General features: G+C 36.0%; 1 protein-coding gene across 1 annotated transcript in view; it reads left to right on the top strand.

Annotated features, from left to right (window-relative positions):
• The window catches only part of LOC117331263 (integrin beta-3-like), a 109,938-nt gene that overhangs the window by 43,989 nt on the left and 40,851 nt on the right, over positions 1-25,098 (top strand). Inside the window, exons 2-5 of the mRNA XM_033889861.1 lie at positions 5,299-5,430; positions 17,721-17,746; positions 19,104-19,213; positions 20,553-20,625. Of these exons, the coding sequence (XP_033745752.1) occupies positions 5,382-5,430; positions 17,721-17,746; positions 19,104-19,213; positions 20,553-20,625 (258 nt within the window). The 5' untranslated portion in view covers positions 5,299-5,381. The remainder of the gene's footprint in view (positions 1-5,298; positions 5,431-17,720; positions 17,747-19,103; positions 19,214-20,552; positions 20,626-25,098) is intronic.

The following is a 25,098-nucleotide window of genomic DNA, read 5'->3' as shown; positions in this document are numbered from 1 at the left end:
TGTCATATCGTATAGGATACACCTAAACTCACACTGTGTCACATCGTATAGGATACACCTTAACTCACACTGTGTCACATCGTATACGATACACCTTAACTCACACTGTGTCATATCGTATAGGATACACCTTAACTCACACTGTGTCATATCGTATAGGATACACCTTAACTCACACTGTGTCACATCATATAGGATACACCTTAACTCACACTGTGTCACATCGTATAGGATACATCTTAACTCACACTGTGTCACATCGTATAGGATACACCTTAACTCACACTGTGTCATATCGTATAGGATACATCTTAACTCACACTGTGTCACATCGTATAGGATACACCTTAACTCACAATGTGTCATATCGTATAGGATACACCTTAACTCACACTGTGTCACATCGTATAGGATACACCTTAACTCACACTGTGTCATATCATATAGGATACACCTTAACTCACACTGTGTCATATCGTATAGGATACACCTTAACTCACACTGTATCACATCGTATAGGATACACCTTAACTCACACTGTGTCACACCGTATTGGATACACCTTAACTCACACTGTGTCAGATCGTATAGGATACACCTTAACTCACACTGTATCACATCGTATAGGATACACCTTAACTCACACTGTGTCACATCGTATAGGATACACCTTAACTCATACTGTGTCATATCGTATAGGATACACCTTAACTCACACTGTGTCACATCGTATTGGATACACCTTAATTCACACTGTGTCATATGGTATAGGATACACCTTAACTCACACTGTGTCATATCGTATAGGATACACCTTAACTCATACTGTGTCATATCGTATAGGATAAACGTTAACTCACACTGTGTCACATCGTATTGGATACACCTTAACTCACACTGTGTCATATCGTATAGGATACACTTTAACTCACACTGTGTCACACCGTATAGGATACACCTTAACTAACACTGAAGTTCTATTAAGTCTTAGGGTACTAGCTTCATTTTATCGTAATATTGTATAGGATACACTTTAACTCATACTGTGTCATATCGTATAGGATACACCTTAACACACACTGTGTCATATCGTATAGGATACACCTTAACTCATACTGTGTCACATCCTATAGGATACACCTTAACTCATACTGTGTCACATCGTATAGGATACACCTTAACTCACACTGTGTCACATCGTATAGGATACACTTAAACTCACACTGTGTCACAACGTATAGGATACACCTTAACTCACACTGTGTCACATCGTATAGGATACACCTTAACTCACACTGTGTCACATCGTATAGGATACACCTTAACTCACACTGTGTCATATCGTATAGGATACACCTTAACTTACACTGTGTCATATCGTATAGGATACACCTTAACTCATACTGTGTCACATTGTATAGGATACACCTTAACTCACACTGTGTCACATCGTATACGATACACCTTAACTCACACTGTGTCATATCGTATAGGATACACCTTAACTCACACTGTGTCATATCGTATAGGATACACCTTAACTCACACTGTGTCACATCATATAGGATACACCTTAACTCACACTGTGTCACATCGTATAGGATACATCTTAACTCACACTGTGTCACATCGTATAGGATACACCTTAACTCACACTGTGTCATATCGTATAGGATACATCTTAACTCACACTGTGTCACATCGTATAGGATACACCTTAACTCACACTGTGTCATATCGTATAGGATACACCTTAACTCACACTGTGTCACATCGTATAGGATACACCTTAACTCACACTGTGTCATATCATATAGGATACACCTTAACTCACACTGTGTCATATCGTATAGGATACACCTTAACTCACACTGTATCACATCGTATAGGATACACCTTAACTCACACTGTGTCACACCGTATTGGATACACCTTAACTCACACTGTGTCAGATCGTATAGGATACACCTTAACTCACACTGTATCACATCGTATAGGATACACCTTAACTCACACTGTGTCACATCGTATAGGATACACCTTAACTCATACTGTGTCATATCGTATAGGATACACCTTAACTCACACTGTGTCACATCGTATTGGATACACCTTAATTCACACTGTGTCATATGGTATAGGATACACCTTAACTCACACTGTGTCATATCGTATAGGATACACCTTAACTCATACTGTGTCATATCGTATAGGATAAACGTTAACTCACACTGTGTCACATCGTATTGGATACACCTTAACTCACACTGTGTCATATCGTATAGGATACACTTTAACTCACACTGTGTCACACCGTATAGGATACACCTTAACTAACACTGAAGTTCTATTAAGTCTTAGGGTACTATCTTCATTTTATCGTAATATTGTATAGGATACACTTTAACTCATACTGTGTCATATCGTATAGGATACACCTTAACACACACTGTGTCATATCGTATAGGATACACCTTAACTCATACTGTGTCACATCCTATAGGATACACCTTAACTCATACTGTGTCACATCGTATAGGATACACCTTAACTCACACTGTGTCACATCGTATAGGATACACTTAAACTCACACTGTGTCACAACGTATAGGATACACCTTAACTCACACTGTGTCACATCGTATAGGATACACCTTAACTCACACTGTGTCACATCGTATAGGATACACCTTAACTCACACTGTGTCATATCGTATAGGATACACCTTAACTTACACTGTGTCATATCGTATAGGATACACCTTAACTCATACTGTGTCACATTGTATAGGATACACCTTAACTCACAATGTGTCACATCGTATAGGATACACCTTAACTCACACTGTGTCACATCGTATTGGATACACTTAAACTCACACTGTGTCACAACGTATAGGATACACCTTAACTCACACTGTGTCACATCGTATAGGATACACCTAACTCATACTGTGTCACATCGTATAGGATACATCTTAACTCACACTGTGTCATATCGTATAGGATACACCTTAACTCACACTTTGTCATGTCGTATAGGATACACCTTAACTCACACTGTGTCACATCGTATAGGATATACCTTAACTCACAATGTGTCACATCGTATAGGATACACCTTAACTCACACTGTGTCACATCGTATTGGATACACTTAAACTCACACTGTGTCACAACGTATAGGATAAATGTTAACTAACACTGTGTCACATCGTATAGGATACACCTTAACTCACACTGTGTCACATCGTATTGGATACACCTTAATTCACACTGTGTCATATGGTATAGGATACACCTTAACTCACACTGTGTCATATCGTATAGGATACACCTTAACTCATACTGTGTCATATCGTATAGGATAAACGTTAACTCACACTGTGTCACATCGTATTGGATACACCTTAACTCACACTGTGTCATATCGTATAGGATACACTTTAACTCACACTGTGTCACATCGTATAGGATACACCTTAACTAACACTGAAGTTCTATTAAGTCTTAGGGTACTAGCTTCATTTTATCGTAATATTGTATAGGATACACTTTAACTCATACTGTGTCATATCGTATAGGATACACCTTAACACACACTGTGTCATATCGTATAGGATACACCTTAACTCATACTGTGTCACATCCTATAGGATACACCTTAACTCATACTGTGTCACATCGTATAGGATACACCTTAACTCACACTGTGTCACATCGTATAGGATACACTTAAACTCACACTGTGTCACAACGTATAGGATACACCTTAACTCACACTGTGTCACATCGTATAGGATACACCTTAACTCACACTGTGTCACATCGTATAGGATACACCTTAACTCACACTGTGTCATATCGTATAGGATACACCTTAACTTACACTGTGTCATATCGTATAGGATACACCTTAACTCATACTGTGTCACATTGTATAGGATACACCTTAACTCACAATGGGTCACATCGTATAGGATACACCTTAACTCACACTGTGTCACATCGTATTGGATACACTTAAACTCACACTGTGTCACAACGTATAGGATACACCTTAACTCACACTGTGTCACATCGTATAGGATACACCTAACTCATACTGTGTCACATCGTATAGGATACATCTTAACTCACACTGTGTCATATCGTATAGGATACACCTTAACTCACACTTTGTCATGTCGTATAGGATACACCTTAACTCACACTGTGTCACATCGTATAGGATATACCTTAACTCACACTGTGTCACATCGTATAGGATACACCTTAACTCACACTGTGTCATATCGTATAGGATACACCTTAACTCACACTGTGTCACATCGTATTGGATACACCTTAACTCACACTGTGTCACATCGTATAGGATACACCTTAACTCACACTGTGTCACATCGTATAGGATACACCTTAACTCACACTGTGTCACATCGTATAGGATACACCTTAACTCACACTGTGTCACATCGTATAGGATACACCTTAACTCATACTGTGTCATATCGTATAGGATAAATGTTAACTAACACTGTGTCACATCGTATAGGATACACCTTAACTCACACTGTGTCATATCGTATAGGATAAACGTTAACTCACACTGTGTCACATCGTATAGGATACACCTTAACTCACACTGTGTCACATCGTATAGGAACACCTTAACTCACACTGTGTCATATCGTATAGGATACACCTTAACTCACACTGTGTCACATCGTATAGGATACACCTTAACTCACACTGTGTCACATCGTATAGGATACACCTTAACTCACACTGTGTCATATCGTATAGGATACACCTTAACTCACACTGTGTCATATCGTATAGGATACACCTTAACTCACACTGTGTCATATCGTATTGGATACACCTTAACTCACACTGAAGTTCTATCAAATTTTAGGTACTAAGCTCATTCTATCTCTATATCCCTGTGTTCAGATACTTGTAAAATAATCTAATAGGTTTGGTGTGTTAAAGTATTCAAGTTTTCACTAATGCAGTGACGTGTGTTTGAATTGATTAAAATGTATCCTCGTTTTCCCTACCGTAATGGGGTTTGACTGTGTCTGGCACCCTAATGGGGTTTAAAACACATTTTGTATCAAGACAATATAAATCCACAATTAAAATTCTTGACTAAAACTAACAATTAAGGTTCTTTTCTTATTATATTGCTTGCAAAGAAGAGAAACAAATATGAAAGAATGGTTGTAACTCGCTCTTGTGAGATAAAATAATGTATCATTTTAACCTAATTTTTGTTTATATGTATTCCTACAGAATCACGAGACTTGAATAGAGCAGAAAGGCGCTGGACTTTTACCTCTAAGATCTACCGGCGTTGGACCTTTCCCGGAACAGAAATGGGTTCCTGTCGGCTGACATGCTGGATAGTGATCGTTGTGTATGGAGGTAAATATGAAACATAAAAATGTACTAGGGTACGCACACTTTCTAGCAGTTGTCTTCAACTATAATAATTGCGAAATATTTGTTTTTGCTTTTTCTTGTTACCTATAGATGATATATCTTCAGCATATTTGATTGTTAAAAAAAGGAAGAAAAACGTAATACCTTAATGGCATTTTAACACATATGCTGTATAGTTCTATATATAAGTGTTTAAGAAATACACAATGATATGCTTGGTACTTCCCATTCTGCCTGGTCAGTTTTGCTGCATTTGGAGTCAGTATAAAAGTGGAATATATATCTAAACTCCTCATAACAACTTTCCCGACCAGGTTACAATTTGTACTGTCTTCTTAATGATATGTATTTCTTTATTGATAAGATTTTAATGTTTATTCCCAATGGTTTTGCATCCTCACTAACCCCGAAAAGGAAAGCATCGTGTTGTCTTTCTGTCAAAATATCCTAATGACTTAAAACCGAGTTAATAAGACTTGTCCACAGTCAATGAATATGTACACAGTCCCATAATAGGTGACATAGTGTTTCTGACGCTCCACCATAGAAGCTACATTCTGCACTCTTGAGCAGCTTACTTTTAAACAACATCGAGTTTGATAAAACATAATATATATATATATATGATATGAGGCAAAGAAGTAATTCAAACAGTGTGGACAATGAGGCTTGTTAAATTTTCGAGGCAATCCGCTCCTTTATCAAAACACAAAAATACAAATACAATCACATAATATATATAAGAAGTACTAGAAATACAATAAGAATATGTTTTAGTAACTGGAGAAACAACAATGAACCCTTCGGCAAACGTGGGCCGAAGGCGGATACTAGCGTGACTGTATCATGTTCAACACTAGAACGCTATGCGACCAACGGCAGAGATATTTTGAATTCCCCCGCACGTGAAAGTATATCGAAGAATTCAAAGACGATTCGTCCCTAAATACTGCTAGTGGACGACATTGCATTGATATCAGATTTCAGAATAAAAATGTGGCATTATCATATCTACAGTGATTGATTAAATGTCGTGTACAAAGTCTGAAAAACTTTTGAAAAATATCTTTTAGATAATTAGAATTATAGAGAGTGGTGTGAAAAAAACTACTACGAATATTTATCAAGACTGAGAATATAAGAAATACGAATGCTGAAGTGTCCCTACAGGACGCTACGGGAAACAGACGGTTCGGGCCAAATCGGACCAAGATGCTGTTGCATGATGGCGGGAGGCGACTAAATGTGAGTCTCAAAGAGCAACAATGAATTGATGCCCAAAAAAGTACAGCATTTATGAAAATTTTAACAAATTGAATAATTAACTACATGAATTGTCAAATATAATGGTCACATCGAGAATACACCCAGAAGAGGTCCTTCAACGTTCGTTCATACCCAGAGGGTAGCAGGTTTGGAGATTGGTAATCCAGTATCTTTCTCTGGAACGACGTTTCGTTTCATTCCAGGTAGGACAGTGATCAATGGCGACCACGTCACCTGCATATCCTTCCAACTATGACTAGGTAAATTGAAATGCCTTGCCACAGGAAAGTCTGATCTGTTTTGCTTGATGGAGCAACGGTGATTGTTGATTCTGATGTTGAGTTTTGTGCTGGTTTCTCCAACATACTGGATTTTGCATTTTTTGCAGGAGAGGAGATATACAACATTGGCTGATGTGCATGTCAGTGTTTGTAAAATGTGATAACCACAGTTGTTTATTACACATTTAAACGTGTCTGTGGACTCAGTGTATGGGCACAATTTGCACGTTTATTTGCTGCATATGTTGACGGAGAGCTGTTGTAAGGACAGAGGTAGATGAAAGGCCAACGTTTGCCGAAGGGCTCATTGTTGTTTTTCCAGTTACTAAAACATTATTCTTATTGTATTTTATTGTATTTCCAGTACTTCTTATATATATATTATGTGATTGTATTTGTATTTTTTTGTGTTTTGATAAAGGGGCGGATTGCCTCGAAAATTTAACAAGCCTCATTGTCCACACTGTTTGAATTACTTCTTTGCCCTTTATAATCATTACAAGTAATTCGTATCCTCCATACATTTATGTGAGGATCCAGTGTTATCTGGATTATACTGTTTATATTACTTCTTTGACCCACATATATATATATATGAATAATTCTATACTGTAAACTTTGCAATTTTGATTTTTATGCTTCAATAAATGACAAAACATATAGTTGCTCATAATGATTATTATTTAGAGAGATTTCTAAAAGTGTATGCCCCCTTTCCTTAGATTTCAACGGGGTTGCTACTGTCATGGACAACATTTTTATAGAAAATATGTAAAGATTTTTTCACTATTCCTCAGCTGTTTCTTATTTTCGTGTACTGTTGTTGTTGCTATGTTTGGAAAAGTTGTAATCACTGTTACCTTACTTATCATGTAAAGGCTTAGAAATGGCCACTTAGAAGAAAGAAGAGCTTCGGCTGATTGATACTTTTGTATAAAGTCTATGTTGGTTAAACCATTAAACCACCTAATCTGGAATCCAATATGGCTTCCTCGTCCTGTCATCTGATTAGCTATGTCAGGGTTGGACTATATTGTAGTTCTAATTGTTCAAGTCGACCATACCTTATTCCCGAAAGATGACGGTAGGTAGCGAAATCTTCGTTAGTTGAGATTTGTCTTAAACATGTTGACTTCTGGATACAAAGGCTTACTGATTTCCAAATGCATGTGGTATCCTATAAAGTATAGGATACTGGCTATGTAGACATATTTCCCCATGGTTCTCTATCCTGTAGGGTACTGGAATAACATTTTTATTAATTGATGGGATTTACGATGTTGGTGCTGTCATGCTTGATCTAAACATTGTACGTTACACTGTTCATATGCCTCGATTAGTTCTGATATCATACAATGTCTCGTGTGTGCCAAATCTCGTAGTCAACATCATACCTTGGTACTCATTGATGTAAACACCTGCCAGTGATATTTGGTATGTGCCACAAAATATTGTCCAAAGGTATTCCATGTATTACTTTGGAAAGTCACAATTCCTGTTGGTAAGATCTGGCTCATCTTCCATACGCTGAGTGTTTGTAAACACTAAGGCGCACTTTCATTTCGTCAGCCAACGTCCTGTCCGTTGCGTCTCTCTATGGGTCCATTAGACAGGTTGTTACTATTCTAACGACTGTCTTGATGACATCAATATAATAGTTGGAGACAAGATGTCTTTTAAACACAACCATTGCTTGAATCGTGTGTTATATGACTGAACTACCCAACAGGATTAAATAATGGATCTGTCAAGGTTAACTTGTAGGTAGCCATGTTGAGTCTGTTCTAATTTCAAATAAGTTTGCATCTTTGTTGTCAAACCCTGTGATCCGAAATCTGTCAAATCATCCCTAAACTATCAACAACGACATTGTCATATTTCTCCAGCCAGGAATGAGTATCCATTACGGCTTTTGTAATCTTCGCATCATTATCGCTTCCAGGAAAAGGTCTTATTGTATCAAGAATGTACCATTAGGCAGGGATATGCTAATATAATTCCAATAATTACGCTTCTTCTTACCACAGTAGGGAATTTTATGGAGGTTGTGATCAGAACTCAGGAATAAAGATTCACTTACTTCAGAGTATGAAAGTCGAACTCTTGCCAAAATATGCTTTGGAGAATACTGTGTTGTGTTCCAGAATGTTTTCTTTTGTAAGATTTCAGATCCAATGAACAATGGAACACAAAATATATCTATTGCTTTTACTATGGAATGAAATGCTTTCGATATACTTGAAACTGACATGTTAAAAATAGTTGAACACTGTTAAGGATATGTTCGTATTTTCTTTTACCGTGAACGACAGAAGTGCATCCTTATAGTTTGGAATGTAAATAGCAGTGTCAATAGTGGACAAACAATGTAAAATAATTTCTAGTAACTGTGTTCTGTCTGACCAGTCTTTACAATATGCATCATCCAGAGAGAAAAAAAAAGCAGAAATAAGAACAACTACATCAATAGCATATGAACTATTTTTAAAGAACCATTGATAATTTCTTTAGATCTGGAAGGTAGTCGAAAAACCAACATCTCTTTTTCATCAGAAAGAATTAGAACGTTAAGGTTAAGATCATTCCCTACGAGATGGTGTGATCAAATATGTTTGGACCGAAGACACCACTGTTTGTCTTGAAAGATGAGTAAGTGTTTTGCACTCTTGGGCAAAATAGACGAGTTTTGATTAGTGCATAAGCCGTGGTAAAACTGACCATAACATACATTTTCTATTGATAATAATGTGATGTTTCGCCATATATCATCATCGTCACCAATATTTTGATCTTCATATATGTCATGTATCGTATTTAAGGTCCTGATTATAATTAACAGCGATGGTCATCTAAGGACATTGCCTACATATGTCGGTATCATATGCCTACATATGTCGGTATCATATGCCTGCATATGTCGGTATCACTATCGGGCTGACGTTAGCAGCAGATGCGTTATTCGTTACTTGGGATTCGAAAAACGAATCCGTTGCCAGCAGCAGATTGGAGTTTCGAATAACGAATCCGCTGCAAATAACGAATCCATTGCCAGCAGTGGATAGGGGATTAAGTTCTTAATATTTAAATGGTATTTCTTATTATTGATATTTCTATGATGGTATTCAAAAAACGAATCAGCAGCGGATTGGAGATTCAGTTGCTTATGTTCAATTGGTATTTTTCTTATAAAATATGATAGATTTCAATAATGTTTCGCTGCCAAAAGCATATTCCCGGGAATTCAGTTCTTTATGTTTTTTTTCATGTTGGGATTCAAATAACGAATCCGATGCAGCAACAGACCAGTGATTCAGTTTCTTATGTTCAATTGATATTTTTTCTCAATAAAAATGAAAAAGGATTCAAATAATTAATATTTGATTGGATATTCGAATAACGAGTTTGCTGCCAGGAGCAGATCGGCGATTCAGATGTTCATGTTTAATTGATATTTATATAAGTCAAATGTATGTGGTTTGTCCAGAACTTCTCCCTTAGTTTTCAACCGATTTTTTTTTCAATACCCGTTATACTTGACCACCATGACATGAAGTTAAGTTGTTCTGAACGTTTTGACAATATTTCCAAGTGTTTTGGCCCTTAGTTTGTTATCTTTTGAACAAGTTAGAAAAACCAAGACTTATTCTTTTGTTTTTGCGTTAATTCTGCTAAAGTTCGTTGTAGTGATAGTTGAATAATTTGATAAATATTACTCCAACAATTAAAACAAAACTTGCAAATATCCACCTTATATTATTTACATATATGTATACAAGTAGGTACGGGCGTATGTTGCTCTGCTCTGTGCGGCACTTTAGTCTATTTCATGATTTGGAAAAGAAGGAATATAAAGAAAATCGTCACTTACAAAATGTGATTTCTGCCTCATTAAAAGTGCTAATGCAAATAATACATAATTGATACCTGAATATTTGGAACATTCGTTGATTTGCACCATTGGCTTGCTGGTGTCAGAGACCAAGTCCAAATTTCGCGTATTTCAAACCGCATCAACACGCCAATGCGCCAACAGAGATGGTCGTAATCAGTCATCGTACATTTATGCAACTTCATCACATAACAATTATGTCAAAACATTGTCTGCCTATTGATGAAATCTATGTCTGAATAATAATTATATGATTGTGTATGTCTACTTCTACATGTAGTGATATTAACACCAAAATGTATAGAAAAAGACGTTATGCACACAAAGACCGTCTGGGGAATTGAGAATTTTCAGGGATAAATACATTTTTACTTGAAGAAATTCGGTTTGACGTCGAGGGTTAACGGGCCTTATTAATGTAAAGATTATAACTTTTACTACTTTTTAAATACTTATTTCCCACTAAATTTCATTTTGACGGCCTAAAATGTGTCCTAACTAGGTCACGCCCTTTGAATACCAGACAAGTTTCTGCCTTTTTCAAACATATTGAAATTGAGGACCATTTAAAAACAATAAAATCTTAAATTAGCATATACATGTATCTATTACTTTGCTCAACGGAAGAAAAAATATTTTGCATAAGTGAAATTTAACATTATGAACGTGGAATATACAATTATTATTGTATTGTGTTGTGGATGGCTTCTGTCCGGTTAGAACGTTTAAGTTCGTTATTCGAAACATATATTAACCAGATTAATAATTCGAATCCCCATTCATAACTTTAAGAAATGATTCAAATCAAATACAAAGAACTCAATCTCAAATCCGCTGCTGGCGATTCGTTTTTGCGAATCTACAATCATATCTTAGAAGAAAAATATCAATCATTCGTTATTTGAATCCCCCCAAAAATGTCAAAAATAGAAATATCAATTAAACATAAAGAACTCAATCCCCAATCCGCTGCTGGCATTGGCAGCGGAATCATTATGTGAATATCTAGTCATGCTTTTTTAAAAGAAAAATACCTATCCGCTGCTGACAGCGGATTCGTTATTCGAATCTCCAATCATATTTCGTAAAAAGAAATATCAATTAAACATAAATAACTGAATTCCAAATCTAGTGCTGACAGCCGATTCGTTATTAACGGCGGATTAGTTGGGGATTCGAATCCGCTGCTAATTTCAGCCCGCTGGCATCACCTGTATGCGTGCTACGGGTTGTTTTGTATAAGGAAAGACACATGAGTGCATTTTGGTTTGAAGTGTTACAGGGTGGTCTGTTATATCCACTATCGTTCAACAAGTCAATGAGGTTTGGAGTGTTTCACAGGGTGGTCTGTTATGTCCACTATCGTTCAACAAGTCAATGAGGTTTGGAGTGTTTCACAGGGTGGTCTGTTATGTCCACTATCGTTCAACAAGTCATTGAGGTTTGGAGTGTTTCACAGGGTGGTCTGTTATATCCACTATCGTTCATCAAGTCAATGAGGTTTGGAGTGTTTCACAGGGTGGTCTGTTATGTCCACTATCGTTCAACAAGTCATTGAGGTTTGGAGTGTTTCACAGGGTGGTCTGTTATATCCACTATCGTTCATCAAGTCATTGAGGTTTGGAGTGTTTCACAGGGTGGTCTGTTATATCCACTATCGTTCAACAAGTCATTGAGGTTTGGAGTGTTTCACAGGGTGGTCTGTTATGTCCACTATCGTTCAACAAGTCAATGAGGTTTGGAGTGTTTCACAGGGTGGTCTGTTATGTCCACTATCGTTCAACAAGTCAATGAGGTTTGGAGTGTTTCACAGGGTGGTCTGTTATGTCCACTATCGTTCATCAAGTCATTGAGGTTTGGAGTGTTTCACAGGGTGGTCTGTTATGTCCACTATCGTTCATCAAGTCAATGAGGTTTGGAGTGTTTCACAGGGTGGTCTGTTATATCCACTATCGTTCATCAAGTCATTGAGGTTTGGAGTGTTTCACAGGGTGGTCTGTTATGTCCACTAGCGTTCAACAAGTCAATGAGGTTTGGAGTGTTTCACAGGGTGGTCTGTTATATCCACTATCGTTCAACAAGTCAATGAGGTTTGGAGTGTTTCACAGGGTGGTCTGTTATATCCACTATCGTTCAACAAGTCAATGAGGTTTGGAGTGTTTCACAGGGTGGTCTGTTATGTCCACTATCGTTCAACAAGTCAATGAGGTTTGGAGTGTTTCACAGGGTGGTCTGTTATATCCACTATCGTTCAACAAGTCAATGAGGTTTGGAGTGTTTCACAGGGTGGTCTGTTATATCCACTATCGTTCAACAAGTCAATGAGGTTTGGAGTGTTTCACAGGGTGGTCTGTTATGTCCACTATCGTTCATCAAGTCATTGAGGTTTGGAGTGTTTCACAGGGTGGTCTGTTATATCCACTATCGTTCAACAAGTCAATGAGGTTTGGAGTGTTTCACAGGGTGGTCTGTTATATCCACTATCGTTCAACAAGTCAATGAGGTTTGGAGTGTTTCACAGGGTGGTCTGTTATATCCACTATCGTTCAACAAGTCAATGAGGTTTGGAGTGTTTCACAGGGTGGTCTGTTATGTCCACTATCGTTCATCAAGTCATTGGGGTGACACCTATCAAAGCCAATGATCAACACTTTGCACAAATGATTAAGTCTTGATCTAAGCTCTCCATACGCTAAACACTTTTCAATGGACTGAATATAGAAGACATTTAAAGTGCCCCTTTTCACAAAAAAAATGTTTTTTTTTTCAAATAATGCATAATGAATATATATTTTGGTATTTAGTGTATTGTTCAAGCTTTCCTTTTTCTTTTTTCTGTTTTGTGACAATTTCCGTTCTCATTTTCGTAATTGGAAATTGAATTGATTGAATATCTTTATTACCTCCAATATGTGAATATCAGTTCAATAAATATTGAAAATATGAAAATGGGCAGATTACGTTTAACACAGTTCGCCGATCTTGTGATAGAGTACTACAGGCGGGACAACCAATGTTCAAGGGCTGATTCCCTTAGAAATAATATCTTTGCGGACTCCAGAGTCCAATGGTCAGGTCTGATATCATCAACAGATTCAAATGGTCAGGTCTGATATCATCAACAGAGACCAATGGCCAGGTCTGATATCATCAACAGATCCAATGGTCAGGTCTGATATCATCAACAGATCCAATGGTCAGGTCTGATATCATCAACAGAGTCCAATGGTCAGGTCTGATATTATCCAAGGCTCGAAATTAGCGGTATTCCGTAGTCACTCGGATACCGAATTTCTCCTAGGAATACCAACCCCCGTATCCCCGGAATACTGACACTAACAAGAAGCACATACATAATTGAAGTTTGAAGTCTACCTCTTTCTTCAAAATATATACGACGGTCTATTGATAGATGTTTAAAAATGTCATAGATATTTTATTTACAAATCAAAAATACAGCTTGTTAAGAGTAAACTTCCAGGCTGAACTAGGGATCAAAATTGAGGGATTCGTGGGTGAATGTTTTGGAATCTCGTTAGTTTAGGCTGTCTTGCTACGCGTTCTTTCCATTTAACCTCAGACGTCTCTGAAATAGCTTTATTTATTATAAATTTCTAGACTGTTTCTGTAGGGAAGCATCTATATCTTATGAAGATATCCAAGATGTCTTCAAGACCATACTTATATAATGTTGTAAATAATGTCCGAAAAAAGTCTGTGCATTATGATATACCGAATATCAGGAATATTTCTATGTTAAAATTGAATAAATATACTTTATTTAGTCCCGAAGGTTTTGATGGTACTTTCTGAGGGTGAATTTCTATCAAAGCCCTGCATGATTCTCAGCATATTCCGCTGCGTTGTCTCCAGTTTGTCTAAATTCCTCCCCGGCACCTTTCCTTATGTTTCACACGTGGACATCCCGATTGGTACGATAACGCGTTTTCAAATAGCAGATGAAACTTTAGGAGTAATTTTACCGAACCGTAGACCAACATCTCGAAAAGATTAAAATAACTTTTATGGCTTCTGACATGCTCTGTCAATAGATATAATTACCGGATTTTGACTTGCGATACCATTTCCTGCATATTATACACTGTCGTTTGTCTCTATATTATTTTCATCTAAATAAAAATCAATGTTTTGTAGATTGGTTTCTACTATTAAATGCAACTATAACACTCTTGTCGTCGTTATATTTTTATTGGCATTGGAAGGTATAGATTCTTCTCGCTTCAATTAGACTATGTAGGCCACTTTAGAAGATGACATCAGACAAGTGTCGTCTTTAAAAAGAATACCGGGAATAATGCTTGTCAATTATTTTTATGCTTCAGTTCGTTTCACATAGGGTATTTAACAATCTATCACTATACAGTTTGAACATAAACGCGCTGAACACTTTTCCCTCTCCGACCCCGCGCTTCACATGTCAATATTTACATCCATCTCCCTTAATTCGGAAGCATGCATTTGTATCTATATAAGAGTTGAAGATGACTGTCCAAAGTTGACCGCGTATACCGAGTTCGTACAGCTCTTATCAAAGGCCATTCAGTCATACTCTGTCAAAGGCAATTTCATTATCCAAGAAAACAACGTAGAGAGATGATTGTTTTTCAGTGAAAAACGATACTATTTCTATAAGTCTAGATATAGCTGGGATTTAGCCCATGTCTTCTCAAAAAACAACTGTAAAGCGTGTGGAAAATCTACATCGTCCTATGTGATCCAATTCTTCATCCTTTCTATTATTTTTTCAAATACTTTACCTATGTACGAAGTCAGTGTTCAAGTTCGGGTGATTTCCCAGTTTTTAACATTCTTATCTGAAAGTGAAGTTCATCTTCAATAATTTCTCGATAGTGTTTTGTAGGGGAGGACGATGGCATATGTATACTTTTTTTTAAACAGATTAATCAACCTCAACTTGACATTGTGTATCACAAAATCATATTTGATCTGGATATAATAAATCATCATAATACTGATCGATCGTCTGTAGTCACAGTACCTTTGTAGATAAGAGGTTTATCGGTAGGCGTCTTACTTCGTTGTTTCCTCACAGTTTTGCAAAATTACCGTATATCTATTGCGGCAGATTTAAACAACTCGTTCTTGTTGTCAGTTTTCCATTTTATTCGCATAACGGTTTTGCTTTCTAATCTCTCGCTCCATTTCTTTGTATATGCGATTCGATGTCATGTCGGATTCCGACCTCAGTTTCCCATCCGCTATCCAAAAGCGCCTGGATATGCAAACAAATATATATTAAGGTATATTTCTTGAGCAAGTCTAGCATTGAATATCATTGGTAAGCCCTTTGGCCCAATTCAGGCAAATACAAGTTTGAACAAACTTTATATGTATAAATGTATAGAAATGAAAGTGAGCACATATCTTAAATGATGTGTCTATATGCACATATGCAACTAGAATATTATAGGCATTCTTTGGGAAGAAATGCCTCTCATTACAAAACACATTAATTTGGGAAAGTTTCATAACCTCGTATTCTTTGCACATTTGTTTTGCACATTCACTTGAAACTATAACAAGCAGAGAAGTTTTTATTCAACACCCTGATCTCCTTTGTATGCATCGAATTGTTTAAAATAAACTGAATTTAGATCAATAAAATTTTATACAAAGATAAACATTCCAACTTACATGTTATGTGTAATATATAGAAAATAGGAACAAATTATATCAATAAAAAATATGTAACAATGAGAGATGTCTCTCTTCTACATTCTTCCATTTAATTAATTGAACACAGGGAGTAAGCATACCTGTGTAGCCAATATAATTTTTTGTGTAAAATCGGTTAGCTATCTATCAGCGCTGGTAAAAAAATCAACTAATCATGCCATCTGCAAGCTCTTGTTGAGTTAACTATTCAAGTCATCTGTCAGCGCTCGTTCCGTAAAATAACTATGTTATCTGTCAGCATTCGTTCGGTAAAATAACCATACTATCTGTCAGCGCTGGTCTAGTACAATAATCATGATATCTGTCGGCGGTGGTCTAGTAAAATAACCATGTTTTCTGTCAACGTTGGTATAGCAAAATAACAATATTATCTGTCAGCGCTGGTCTAGTAAAATAACCGTGATATCTGTCAACGCTGATCTAGTAAAATAACAATAGTATCTGTCAGCACTGGTCTAGTGAAATAATCATGCTATCTGTCAGCGTTGGTCCAGTAAAATAACCATGTTATCTGTCAGCGCTTGTCTAGTGAAATAATCATGCTATCTGTCAGCGTTGGTCCAGTAAAATAACCATGTTATCTGTCAGCGCTTGTCTAGTAAAATAGCCATGCTATCTGTCAGTGCTGGTCTAGTGAAATAATCATGCTATCTGTCAGCGCTGGTCTAGTAAAATAACCATGTTATCTGTCAGCGCTTGTCTAGTAAAATAGCCATGCTATCTGTCAGTGCTGGTCTAGTGAAATAATCATGCTATCTGTCAGCGCTGGTCTAGTAAAATAATCATGATATCTGTCAGTGCTGGTCCAGTAAAATAATCATGCTATCTGTCAGCGCTGGCCTAGTAAAATAATCATGCTATCTGTCAGCGCTGGTCTAGTAATATAACCATGATATCTGTCAGCGCTGGCCTAGTGAAATAATCATGCTATCTGTCAGCGCTGGTCCAGTAAAATTATCATATCGTCAGGCAAGATTTTGTTCAATACGTTACAAACAAATTGTCAACTTGTATCGAAGTTTAAATATGGATCCAAGTCACCATTGTCCTGACTCCAGCGGATAAAATTTAGCAAGACTTTTCACAAAATTATGTACTTATATCAGTTTATCTATTAGTTGTAGGTCAGCTGGCCTTGACCCAGGTAAGTTATGCTTTCGTTCACAGTTAATGTCACTAAGTTGATTCTTGTATAATTATTCTCTGGATTTAAAATGTTGGCTTATACAGGTAGTAATTCGTGGGGACTGTTCTATAATTAAATTAACTACACAAGTTTTTGTGTAACAGTACAAGTTTCCATTGTGCCATTGTGCCATTAAAACTTTCTTTGACATTAATGCATTTTGGGATTCTTTTTGATTCCCATCCCGATTATCATAGCGTAATTTGTAACAATATAAAGGGGTTTATCGGTACATTTAGCTTTTGCTGCAATAAATCGACAAAAAGGTCGACTAGTCAGTAAAAGGGATATTCCTCACAAGTTGCCAATATAATTCGCTGTTCTGTACCCCTTGAGAACTCTTTCTACAGATTTTAAAAGCTATAATCAGCATCAAAATATCTCCCCTGTGGTCAGTTTCAGCAAGCGAATTAGACAAGAATACCCACAGCCAATATTTTGTTTAGATCGCCTAACTGAAAGCTAATATTTTGTGCAATGCATTTGGTAAAATACAACCTCGATCAATATCTACTATCTGTTTGTTTATAAATTGAAGCGTATTATTGCCATAAGAACATTTGTAGATACTTATATATATATATGTAAAAAAAATCTCATGAAATAGTGAAACGTGTGCGAAGTAATCCTCGTAACCCTCTATGTGTCTAATATATATCTTTTGCCTTCTGTATTGGTAAAGCGATCTTATAGATAGGGCCTCAAATCGTACATCTAGTGATTACGTCTCGGGGTAGCAGATTCTGTCGTGTTCGGAAAAAATATACACTATAGATTCATTTTCTACATATTTTTTTGTATTTTCTATGTCATTAATGTACAGTTATGCATACTATTTATAAACAGTATAAACTGGAAGTAGATAATTGGTTAATGGCCAGTTGATCGTATCAATTACGAAATGTTTTATATTGAGCATCATATATTTGTTCCTGGTGACCCGATCTTTCATCTTCAAGGCTTATAATGAAATCATACACAATCCATCTCATAACCAGTATAATTGGCTACAGACAGATTTAAGTATTTTGTTTTATGTTGATGTTTTATTTAGCTATTTCTCGGAACATTCTAAGATCTTTCTTAGTTTTCATTAGATGGATTTAAAATTATCAAGAATAAAATAGGAAAGAAGGGAAAAGTAGAAAAAGGATAAGTCTAGCATAGAACCGATAACGACCATTCATTGGCTGGCGCCAGGATCCTTCTGGGCTCTCTTGATTTTTATTATTAGCCATGGTACTGTCCTGTATCTTATCAATGTGTGTACATGTTCAATGAATACCTGTTACAACGTTACATTATTTTGTTTTAGTCCCCTATCTGCCATGGGCACGGGACCATGAAGATGGGTATGTGTGTATGCGATGAAGGTTACATTGGTGTAAACTGCTCCGCAAAAGAGGAAGACCAATGTAAAGCTCCGTAAGTATCCCTGTACTGTCGAACGCCCTATCAACAGTTATGGTCACAGATTCGATGTGTACTGTCGAACGCCCTATCAACACTTATGGTCACAGATTCGATTTGTACTGTCGAACGCCCTATCTCACAGATTCGATTTTTACTGTCGAACGCCCTATCAACAGTTATGGTCACAGATTCGATGCTTACTGTCGAACGCCCTATCAACAGTTATGGTCACAGATTCGATTTGTACTGTCGAACGCCCTATCAACAGTTATGGTCACAGATTCGATTTGTACTGTCGAACGCCCTATCAACAGTTATGGTCACAGATTCGATTTTTACTGTCGAACGCCCTATCAACAGTTATGGTCTCAGCTTAAATATCACGTATATAGTAATATATAAACTGTATAACATTAATGTCCCAGCTTAAATATCAATTCTATAGTAATATATAAACTGTATAACATTAATGTCCCAGCTTAAATATCAATTATATAGTAATACATAAACTGTATCACTGTAATGTCCCAGCTTAAATATCAATTCTATAGTAATATATAAACTGTATAACATTAATGTCCCAGCTTAAATATCAATTTTATAATAATATATAGACTGTATCACTGTAATGTCCCAGCTTAAATATCAATTCTTTATTAATATGTCAACTGTATCACATTAATGTCCCAGCTTAAATATCAATTCTATAGCAATATATAAACTGTATAACATTGATGTCCCAGCTTAAATATCAATTCTATAGTAATATATAAACTGTATCACTGTAATGTCCCAGCTTAAATATCAATTCTATAGCAATATATAAACTGTATAACATTAATGTCCCAGCTTAAATATCAATTCTATAGTAATATATAAACTGTATCACTGTAATGTCCCAGCTTAAATATCAATTCTATAGTAATATATAAACTGTATCACTGTAATGTCCCAGCTTAAATATCTATTCTATAGTAATATATAAACTGTATCAGTGTAATGTCCCAGCTTACATATCAATTCTATAGTAATATATAAACTGTATAACATTAATGTCCCAGCTTAAATATCAAACTTATAGTAATATATAAACTGTATAACATTAATGTCCCAGCTTAAATATCAATTCTATAGTAATGCTTTGTTTAGCTGTTGATAATCGTGATTTCAGAAATGATTTGACTAGTGTACACATTTTCACGATATGATACTTTCACCTTCTATCCTAGTTATGACAATACTGTCTTCTGCTCACACTGTTAATGTCTAAACAATAGTAGTCTGTTTCGTCGTCATAAATCATTAACAATAATTTAAAGAATGCATGTTTTAAGGCATTTTCTATTAACAGGGGAGACAATTCTGTGTGTTCAGGACATGGAGATTGTATAGATGGAATGTGTCTTTGTCTGTCCAGAGGTGATGTAAGTAGACAATTTGGAAAAGTCGGTTTATTTTTCAGTTACGCAGAATTATTTTAATTTGCACTTCTTTTGTCATATGCTATGTCAAGCAGAAAGTTCAGACCCAAACCGTGAAAATGTAAAAGCGAAACACCCAGTTTAACCAAATATTTAAATGAGTCGAAAAAAGTTATCGTGTTGGAAAATTCCACTTGTAAAATACATGAAGCACTGATTATACTCCACTGTACTGTAGTAACGTCAATCAGTGAGCTTTTGAACGACTCTCAGCTATCTCTCCTGCCGACTAGAGCTGGCATGTAATGCAACACGAATTGTCTCGACGTATACGGCCATCGTAATAGGTGATTGTTTAAGTTCACCCATGGATTCCTCTAAACTTAAAAACACACAGTATATGCATATTAATGAATAGATAATGTAATTGAAACACCTGTTAAACTACAGGCTTCTTCCTGTCTACCAACTTACCTACATCGTCAAAACTGTATATTTTTACAGAATTATACATGAATCTGTCAAAGGACGAAATTAATTATATCACGTATTTGTGGAGGTAGAAAAATCATTTCAACTGCATCTTAAAAAATATAGTGCAACTCAAATGACTTAAAAACGTCTTTAAATGCTACAGATGTGTCTTTCGGTAAACAATGTAAAGATATGCATGCTTAAAGGTGTATGTTTAACATAAGTACACGCTTAGGTTTATGTTTAATATAAGTATACTTCAAGGTGTATGTTTAACATAAGTATACTTCAAGTTGTATGCTTAACATAAGTATGTTTCAAGGTGTATGTTTAACACAAGTATACGCTTAGGTGTATGTTTCGCATACGAATATTCCTAGGTGAATGTTTCACAAACGTATATTTCTAGGGGTATGTTAACAAAAAGTGTAAGTTTAGGTATATATTTACAATACGTGTACGTGTAGGTGTATATTTACAATACGTGTATGTTTAGGTGTATATTTACAATACGTGTACGTGTAGGTGTATATTTACAATACGTGTATATCTCGGTGTAAGTTTACAATACGTGTACGTCTAGGTTTATGTTTACAATACGTGTACGTGTAGTTGTATATTGACAATACGTGTACGTGTAGGTGTATATTTACAATACGTGTACATCTAGGTGTGTATTTACAATACGTGTACGTCTAGGTGTATATTTACAATACGTGTACGTCTAGGTTTATGTTTACAATACGTGTACGTCTAGGTGTATATTTACAATACGTGTAAGTTTAGGTATATATTTACAATACGTGTACGTCTAGGTGTAAGTTTACAATACGTGTACGTCTAGGTGTATATTTACAATACGTGTATGTTTAGGTGTATATTTACAATACGTGTATATCTCGGTGTAAGTTTACAATACGTGTACGTCTAGGTGTATATTTACAATACGTGTATGTTTAGGTGTATATTTACAATACGTGTATATCTCGGTGTAAGTTTACAATACGTGTACGTCTAGGTGTATATTTACAATACGTGTACGTTTAGGTGTATATTTACAATACGTGTACGTCTAGGTGTATGTTTACAATACGTGTACGTCTAGGTGTAAGTTTACAATACGTGTACGTCTAGGTGTATATTTACAATACGTGTAAGTTTAGGTATATATTTACAATACGTGTATGTTAAGGTGTATATTTACAATACGTGTATATCTCGGTGTAAGTTTACAATACGTGTACGTCTAGGTGTATGTTTACAATACGTGTATGTTTAGGTATATATTTACAATACGTGTACGTGTAGGTGTATATTTACAATACGTGTACGTCTAGGTGTATATTTACAATACTTGTATGTTTAGGTGTATATTTACAATACGTGTACGTCTAGGTGTATGTTTACAATACGTGTATATCTCGGTGTAAGTTTACAATACGTGTACGTCTAGGTTTATGTTTACAATACGTGTACGTGTAGTTGTATATTGACAATACGTGTACGTGTAGGTGTATATTTACAATACGTGTACATCTAGGTGTGTATTTACAATACGTGTACGTCTAGGTGTATATTTACAATACGTGTACGTCTAGGTTTATGTTTACAATACGTGTACGTCTAGGTGTATATTTACAATACGTGTAAGTTTAGGTATATATTTACAATACGTGTACGTCTAGGTGTAAGTTTACAATACGTGTACGTCTAGGTGTATATTTACAATACGTGTATGTTTAGGTGTATATTTACAATACGTGTATATCTCGGTGTAAGTTTACAATACGTGTACGTCTAGGTGTATATTTACAATACGTGTATGTTTAGGTGTATATTTACAATACGTGTATATCTCGGTGTAAGTTTACAATACGTGTACGTCTAGGTGTATATTTACAATACGTGTACGTTTAGGTGTATATTTACAATACGTGTACGTCTAGGTGTATGTTTACAATACGTGTACGTCTAGGTGTAAGTTTACAATACGTGTACGTCTAGGTGTATATTTACAATACGTGTAAGTTTAGGTATATATTTACAATACGTGTATGTTAAGGTGTATATTTACAATACGTGTACGTCTAGGTGTATATTTACAATACGTGTAAGTTTAGGTATATATTTACAATACGTGTATGTTAAGGTGTATATTTACAATACGTGTATATCTCGGTGTAAGTTTACAATACGTGTACGTCTAGGTGTATGTTTACAATACGTGTATGTTTAGGTATATATTTACAATACGTGTACGTGTAGGTGTATATTTACAATACGTGTACGTCTAGGTGTATATTTACAATACGTGTATGTTTAGGTGTATATTTACAATACGTGTACGTCTAGGTGTATATTTACAATACGTGTACGTCTAGGTGTATATTTACAATACGTGTACGTCTAGGTGTATATTTACAATACGTGTACGTGTAGGTGTATATTTACAATACGTGTACGTGTAGGTGTATATTTACAATACGTGTACGTTTAGGTGTATATTTACAATACGTGTACGTCTAGGTGTATGTTTACAATACGTGTACGTCTAGGTGTATATTTACAATACGTGTACGTGTAGGTGTATATTTACAATACGTGTACGTTTAGGTGTATATTTACAATACGTGTATGTCTAGGTGTATATTTACAATACGTGTATGTTTAGGTGTATATTTACAATACGTGTACGTCTAGGTGTATATTTACAATACGTGTATGTTTAGGTGTATATTTACAATACGTGTACGTCTAGGTGTATATTTACAATACGTGTATGTTTAGGTGTATATTTACAATACGTGTATGTTTAGGTATATATTTACAATACGTGTACGTCTAGGTGTATATTTACAATACGTGTACGTCTAGGTGTATATTTACAATACGTGTATGTTTAGGTGTATATTTACAATACGTGTACGTCTAGGTGTATATTTACAATACGTGTATATCTCGGTGTAAGTTTACAATACGTGTACGTCTAGGTGTATGTTTACAATACGTGTATGTTTAGGTATATATTTACAACACGTGTACGTCTAGGTGTGTATTTACAATACGTGTACGTCTAGGTGTGTATTTACAATATGTGTACGTCTAGGTGTATATTTACAATATGTGTACGTTAAGGGATGCGACATGTAAACACCATAGGTAGGGGAACCAGGGATGTGACATGTTTTGACATGAATGGAAAAATCCAGCTACACGTGATTTTTGACCAAGATTCAATATAAAGTCTGAGGCATTAGAAGTTGAAACATTATCAAATACATCAATCTCTCTAAGTCAAGCGAGTGGAAAATATTGTCAAACACCGAGTAAACATCTGTTCATTCGCTGTCATGAACAACAAGCTAAAAGTTCATGAACTTTTGTCTAAAGGTATTTGAAATAAAATTCCGAAATCCTAGTGGTGATGGTTGGCACAGCGCCAACATTTACAGTAATGTGTTAACGTCACCACTGCAGGAAAACTAGCATGGCCACACTGACTGTTATTTTTAAGGTTCATAATTAGATCTGATAGTGATATAATAGCCGAACAGCTGATGTCGCTGTACTTACCACAATAATTTATACCATACTATGAATTGAATAAAACAACCATTCAAATGACTCATCAACACAATATACCAAAACATGCCGACACAGTAACCATAACTCGATTACTAGAGGGCAGAACAAAAGGATATCTGCATTGAGACTCCCGAAAAGAGTACCGGGAATCAGTGTAGCGTCTCAAATGGGAAAACAATATGAATCGGTGTAGCGTCTTGTACGGGAAAGCAAGATGAATCGGTAGCGTCTTATACGGGGGAACAAGATGAATCAGTGTAGCGTCTTGTACGGGGAAACAAGATGAATCGGTGTAGTGTCATGTACGGGGAAACAAGATGAATCGGTGTAGCGTTTTGTACGGGGGAACAAGATGAATCGGTGTAGCGTCTTGTACGGGGAAACAAGATGAATCGGTGTGGCGTCTTGTACGGGGGA

This window comes from Pecten maximus, chromosome 7 (genome assembly GCF_902652985.1).
Source record: "Pecten maximus chromosome 7, xPecMax1.1, whole genome shotgun sequence".
Lineage (NCBI taxonomy): Eukaryota > Metazoa > Mollusca > Bivalvia > Pectinida > Pectinidae > Pecten > Pecten maximus.
This window is presented reverse-complemented; position numbering and strand designations above follow the sequence as displayed.